Source organism: Lactuca saligna, chromosome 6, assembly GCF_052625555.1.
Source record: "Lactuca saligna cultivar CGN05327 chromosome 6, ASM5262555v1, whole genome shotgun sequence".
NCBI lineage: Eukaryota > Viridiplantae > Streptophyta > Magnoliopsida > Asterales > Asteraceae > Lactuca > Lactuca saligna.
The window spans coordinates 16,434,714-16,441,660 of NC_136422.1; the positions used below are offsets into that span (position 1 = coordinate 16,434,714).

Below are 6,947 nucleotides of genomic sequence, written 5' to 3' on the forward strand. Positions count from 1 at the left end.
CTTCACTTTTATTCACATGAATATATCCTTTATCTATTACTTGTATTTTTAAATAGAAGTCTTATACATGGTTGTACGATACCACTACTTACGTGATGCTACTCACTTACCATTCACCATAATGGTGTTTATATTAATAGAGAATTCGGACTCGTCATTGTAAATTAAAAAAGAAAAGAAATGTAAGGTGTTATTGACTTGGGTTAAATGGTTAATGATCTAGGAGGGTAACGAACTTTGGTCTTTGTCCATATTTAGGTAATCATGTTTTTTTCGTAGACATTTGACCGCTAAACTTGTCTGACTTGTTCAAAATATGATAATATGACTAGTAAAGATAGATGATATTACCTTACTTTGAACATGACAAACGAGTTTACTAATCAAATATATACGGAAAAAAAACATGATTACCTAAATGTGACAAAAGTCAAAGTTCCTTGCCTGTTTTGGTAATATTTAGGTTTTTTTTATGTTAAATGCAAATAGTCATAAGACACAATGATATGGCATGGAATAGGGTTATCAGGTATTAGTGTGAGATATGGGTTGTAGATCAGAAATTGATGTCGTTAGTCGGAGGCTAGGTTGTATGCACTTAAAAGACCAGGCTTTGTGCGCTTTAAAGGTCAGGCAGCACAACCTAGCCCACGACTAGTTGGGTATGAACTAGGATTGCCCAATCTTAACCTAATTGTCCATTGACGTAGATCTATAAACAGAACACCCCCTCCTCTATGAAGAGGATCTCTCATTCCTCCACTATATTCATACATTCTTCCCACCAAGATGGTTCTCCATATATGATAAATCATCTCCTTCTACACATCGATCTAACTTGACCGTCGAAGCCTGCTCCCAGACACTCTGTCCTAAGACGGTTCTAAGAGCTTGCTCCTAGACACAGTCCTAAGACGGTTCTAACAATTTAGTTCTTTGATGGTAGCTAGGAATCAAGTTAGGAACTCACTAACAACACATACTCCTGATTGACACCATGACCGAATAACCCGATTCCATATTACATCAGTAGGCCTTATGACTACGTGCACTTAGCGTAAAGAACCCAATATTACCAAAACTAGTAAGGAACTTTAGTTTTTGTCCATATTTAAGTAACCATGTTTTTTTTTCGTATACATTTGACCAGTAATTTTGTTTGACTTGTTCATAATAAGGTAATATCACTAGAGAGTTACTAGTCATGTTACCTAAATATAAACAAATACCAAAGTTCGTTACCCTACTAGGTCATTAACCCTCTATTTTATTTATTAAAACTTTAACACTAGCAATACTATAATGAATTACTTGTTTATATAATTTTGCATCCACCACATCTCTCTCTCTCTCTCTCTCTCTCTCTCTCTCTCTCTCTCATTTTACTTATTTTATTTTATTTTATTATTATTATTTTGTATTGTGCTCTTTTCACACCACTAGCCATTCTAACCAAGTTCGTATCATCCCAAACCTTTATATGAAAGAAAAAAAACCTTTCTTAACTGATAAATGTAGAAGATATGTCATTCATGAAAAGACCTTAATGCCCTTTGATTTCGGGCATGCGCAAGCCACATATCTATGTTACAAGATGATCGATAACGAAACGTAGAGACCTAATCGGTCAACAAATATCAATTCATGTACTACCAAATCATCAAAATAGTTAGGATGGATGAATAAAACATTGCTATTTCTTATAAATACCTACCAAATTAGAAGCTACCCATTTTCCAGAGATCCATTCTTTATGTCGCCTCAAATCAGATTGTTTAAACACCATTTCCTCATTTGTTCCCCTAAAAAAAACCTCATATTTTTGGTTTCCAACAATTTTAGAAATCACACCCACCCACCACCCATCATTGTACAGAGCATCAACTTCTTCAAGCACACGGAAATGGTCAACAGTCTCTTGACCAGGATGAGGACGTACGTGGTTGCTGTCAACCACTTCTGTCAGAAACTCTGTATCTTCATCGTTTCTCAATGATTTATACTGAACCAACAAGTTTCCTGAACTTACTTGTTCGATTACTGTAGCAGCAAACCAAGCACCTTGGAAACCATCTTCATCGCTGCATACTTCCACCAATGCCCCTTTCTTGAATCTATCCTTGTTGTTAATCTTCAACTCTATAGACAATGACACCTGCAGCAAAACAGGTTTCAGTATGCATATCTTGTATTACAGTAAAAGAAACAGTCTGATTCGACAATTCGGCGCTTATTTGACACTTGCATTCCTACAGTGTTGGATTTTACTTCAATCAATCATTGAGATGATTACCAAATTTAAACTGTTAGAATAGGTCAAATGATGGAATTTTCTAAACCTAATCCCTCATATCTGTCTCATGGATTCCCCAATTCTTGGTTTCATTAAAAAACAGATCACATAAACTTCTATGGCAAATCACAGAATTTGTAATTCATATACATGTGTGTACCTCTTGTACTTGTTCTTCTACTGGTGGAACCCATTTACCATCGACCCATTCCCTATGAAGTCTGAGTTCCGACCGGTTGAATTCCAACTGTTCCCTGGTGGCTCTAAAGAAAACCGAGTACCGATTCCCGGGGAGGACGGCGGTGATGACTCCCTCCCACCAGCCGTCGTTGTAGTAGGCGTCGACCTCATCGCTAAACTTATAATTCCTATCGCGTTTCTCGCGAGGGGGAAGGGGCCTTAACTGAACAACGTCGAGGGTTTCACGGAGGGGTTTGGTTCCAGATTCGTCCGCCATTAACGTCTTGTATTCCACTAGTATCGAATGATTGTTGTTGCTTTTGTTCTTGGATTTTATTACGGTGCCGGAATACCAGGCTCCTCGGAAGCCGTTGTCGTTGCTGCTGATTTCGACCTCTGCTCCTTTCTTGAAGGGGTGGGAATTGAGATCCTCTGCCATTGATCAGATGTTATTAGGGTTTTTGTGTTTTCCTTCTTCTCTTTCGTTCCTCTCTCTGGGAGTCTGGGGTTAAAGACACCACGAAGAAAGCATTATTACATAGGGGTAAACCATTTATGACACAACATATGATCTTCAAATCCATAAATCTTCACTTTGTGGTGCCCACCTCTAAAATATACTATACTTAACATATAAATTAAACTATACAATGCTAAACAATTCGTATATTCTTTTTTCGGATTTAGTGATTTTTACCAACAATAATCTGTTAATCCCTTTTCGGATTTAGTGATTTTTACCAACAATAAACTGTACCCTTTGTAAAAATTAATCTACCCTTATTTTGTCTTTTTATTTTTTATTTTTTATTTTGCTTTGTTTTAATAATTATTATTATATCGTATCATTTGTTCGTATTGATTTCTCATATACATTTTCGGATCCATAAATCCATATATTATGACAACATATGATCTTCAAATCCATAAATCTTCACTTTGTGGTGCCCACATATGATATTATGACCCCCTTTTTTTTTTTTTGTGTGTGTGTCCATTGCGATTGAATAGTTGGATAGATACAACAAGGCTAAAAAAGGCTGTATCTTCGTAGGGCTAAGATGTTGTATGAAGAACCAACATGTCTGACGAGATCTCTAGACTATTTTAAAAAAAAAACAAAGCGTTCTATCTAAAATGTTGATTACTTTAAAAACGAAGTCTTTTACTGTGACACTCGGAATTTATGGCTATAGTTTTTTAGCAAAGCAGGAAAATTGCAACAAATAAGATATAATGAAACATTAATTTAATGAAGTGGATGTTAAAGAATTCACTTGATGGAAAATTTAGACGATAGTTGTATTAAATGGAAAATCGTGGATAAATGAAATTTGAACTATATTGGTATATGATCAAAATTCTTTAATATTGATTTGATTTTAAAAAATCAATACTTATCTAAAAAATCAAAATGTGATCTTAAGTTTGGATTTAATTTGTTGTGTCTTGTACCGACTTTTTTATTGGGCATGTTTACACTTTTTTTGGCCCATTAAATATATTGTATTCAAACATTGGACTATTGGAGTAGGCTTGTTTATTGTTTGTGACTACATCATAGATTGTGTTTTGTGTTTATTATGATTTAACTCATTTATTATGTTGGACTTATTTATGGTGTTGGGGTCATTCTATGCTTAAGTTCGTTTGAGAGTACGATGATTGTATCATAGATATTTAAATTTGGGGCTTAAATGGTCATTACCTATTCACATTATGACCACACATATTAAGAAAATTCCGGTTAATGTACCATTTTCAAAATGTCTAATTTTAGGGACTGGTCTTATATTTAGATTTTAGTGTTGGAATCGTAAGTCTTGGGGTCCAAGCAATCTAATTTATGGAAAGTTTAGTTTATGGCAAGTTGGTCATAAGTTTCCTAGTCTAATACAAGTTGGTATGTTAGGCTATATATACGTGTCTATAATCGAGTTTATGATTATGAGAACAGATTGTAAAAACATTGGTTTTGAGTGATTTTCCAATTAATCAAAGAGTTATTTTGGTTATTTGTTTTGCATTCTTGTTTTCAAAACTTTAATTTTAGATCATACTTTTAGAAGATTTAAAACCTAGGTTAGTATTTACCTGCATATGGATGTTTATTGGTGAAGTGATTGATGAATACTTTCAAGTTTTTACTTCATTTCCACCGTGTGATACATATAAGATAATCATCTTGTTCCTTGAAGCATTGATTTGTATTCTAGCAATGGTAGATCAATATAATTGATCCATATAACTTGATTCTGGAATTAAATAATGATTCAGTGTGGTTTGTGTACGGCTTTTAGTGTTCCACATCTATTCTATTGAAGTAAATCTATTTGGTTAATTATGAAGCTATGAAGGTTTTAATGGAGTTTTGAGTTTCTTCAATAGTTGATAAGCATTTGATCCATCTAAATGTCAAAATTAGTGATCTAATTATTGATCTCATATGGTATGAATATAGATTCAAATGTTTTGTATCTCCAATCTGTTGATATTATCACTTGTTAAGTATTGAAGTTTAAGGTAAACATAATCTTTCTAAATTCTAATTAATAAATTAATCAAATTAATTGAAGTTTAATTATGATAGAATAATATGTTTAAACAAAATTTCAGGTTCTTTCAAGAGTAACTAATTGTTTGGAATGATTTAAATTAAAAAAAAAAAGGGGGGGGGGGGGGGGGGGGAATCCAATCTAGATATCTAATCAAATTATAATTTAATGTCTTAGATTTTATTTTAATTTAATCTGAACTATTCATATTTATTTTTTTAAGCCTGAATTTGAATAAGACCAAATCGATTTATTCAAGTGAAACTTGTCTAAGCATTTGTTAATTATTTGGATAAATTACACCAATTGTTCCTCGTGTATATATTAAAATAAACGTTTACTCCTTATTTTTAAAACTTAATTCAGACCATTTCTCGTTAGTTTAAAATTTACAAGTTCAATCCATTCGGTCATATAAAAACCATTTTGCCATTGTTTATTTACTTATTTATTTATTAATTATTAATTATTAACTTATTAAAAGAATTTGTTTAATTAAATATAAACACCACTAACACCACCACTATTATATCATTGCTATCTCTTCCTAGTCTTCTTTTTCAAACTCGATAACCACCACTGATCACCATCAGAAACCACCATCTATCACCAACTATCACCACCACATATCACTCCTATTTCTCTCCTACCACTTATTTTGGAAGATTAGCCTTATGTTAGACCATTATTAACCCATCCCACCTATCACTCCTCTTCCCTAAAATCATAAACCTGTAAATTGAAACCCACAAGTCGCGGGAAAAGAAAAATGATTTAGATAGACGTATTGGTGGTCACCCCGAATCTCGTTGCTATCTTGGAACCTCATATCGATGATGCTAAAATCAACCAAAGGGGAAGAATTGGACCTCCGACAACCACCCCCTTCATATTGCACAATTCATCTCTTGTGTTACTGAGCCTAAACAAGCGGTGAAGCTTGATCTGAAACCCTAGGCGGTGGTTCGAAACCCTAGTTGGCGACATCATCTCTATCTATGTGTAGAATCCACTGTAAACCGCATCTCCCCCTCTGTAATGCGATTCATATGGATTTTCCTCCTCCATGTTTTCGACAACACCTCCATCGACGGTTTGAATTCAAATAACAATAACAGCAGCCACGACCCTTATGGCAGCAATGACGGAGACATAGAAGGGACCGTCAAATATAGTACTCGTAGTCCAGATGGAAGAGGATCGTCGGAGATGGAGAGATGAAGAATTGTGGTTGTATACTCTTGTGTGTTTTTCTTCCCGATCATTAGCAGTGAAAAAGGCGCGGATGGGTTCAGGAAAGTCATAATAAAATAATCAAATTAATTGAAAACTAAAAACACAAGTCAATTAAGGTAATTTCACATCTAGAATGGACTTAGTTCGCAACAAAATCATCTTTTAGGGATGACACGTGCAAAGTTAAATCAAACGAGAGACGATATGAGTTAATTATTGAAAATAAAAACTGAACGTGTATTTTAGCACCTACATAAAAAAACGATTGATGTAATTTACCAAAATGATTTATAACAAAGTACATGTATGCATGGATCTAACAGGAGTTTCCCCTTTTGTAGTAGGCTTGGGGAGTGAGGTTTTCACTGCGAAACAAACTACTTTAAAAGCTGCATAATACAAAGTGGCAAACTATGAAAAAACATGCATCGGAAATCAATACACGTTTATACTTTTTACATATGATACTTTTGGTTTGTTTGCGCCAGAAGTTGTGGAATTCCTCGATAGAATCCAACGGATCAAACATAGTAATGTTATGATCCTCATAGATCTTGTTTTTAAAAAAATTAGTTTTGACATTAAAAAAAAAATGAGGTTTTTGACTCACCTTGTTGCTAGTTTACGTGTTGTGTTTAATTTTTTTTCTTTTGAAAATAGAAAACATAGAAAGGAAAAAAAAA

General features: G+C 33.9%; 1 protein-coding gene across 1 annotated transcript; it reads right to left on the reverse strand.

Moving 5' to 3' along the window:
• Window positions 1-1,497: 1,497 nt before the first annotated feature.
• Window positions 1,498-3,036, reverse strand: LOC145001348 (agenet domain-containing protein). The gene is made up of 2 exons (XM_078960721.1): window positions 2,454-3,036; window positions 1,498-2,155 (listed from the first exon to the last, which is right to left on the reverse strand). The coding sequence occupies exons 1-2, from the start codon at window positions 2,910-2,912 to the stop codon at window positions 1,694-1,696; spliced, it is 921 nt and encodes a 306-aa protein (XP_078816847.1). The 5' UTR covers window positions 2,913-3,036; the 3' UTR covers window positions 1,498-1,693.
• Between the last annotated feature and the right edge of the window lie 3,911 nt (window positions 3,037-6,947).

Bases quoted from the DNA above. Each gene is read 5' to 3' on its own strand.
- LOC145001348 (XM_078960721.1), bottom strand. From the start codon at position 2,912: ATGGCAGAGGATCTCAATTCCCACCCCTTCAAGAAAGGAGCAGAGGTC. The intron at 2,156-2,453 runs GTACACACATGT...GTTTTGCTGCAG, and splicing joins TAGAAGAACAAGTACAAGAG to GTGTCATTGTCTATAGAGTT.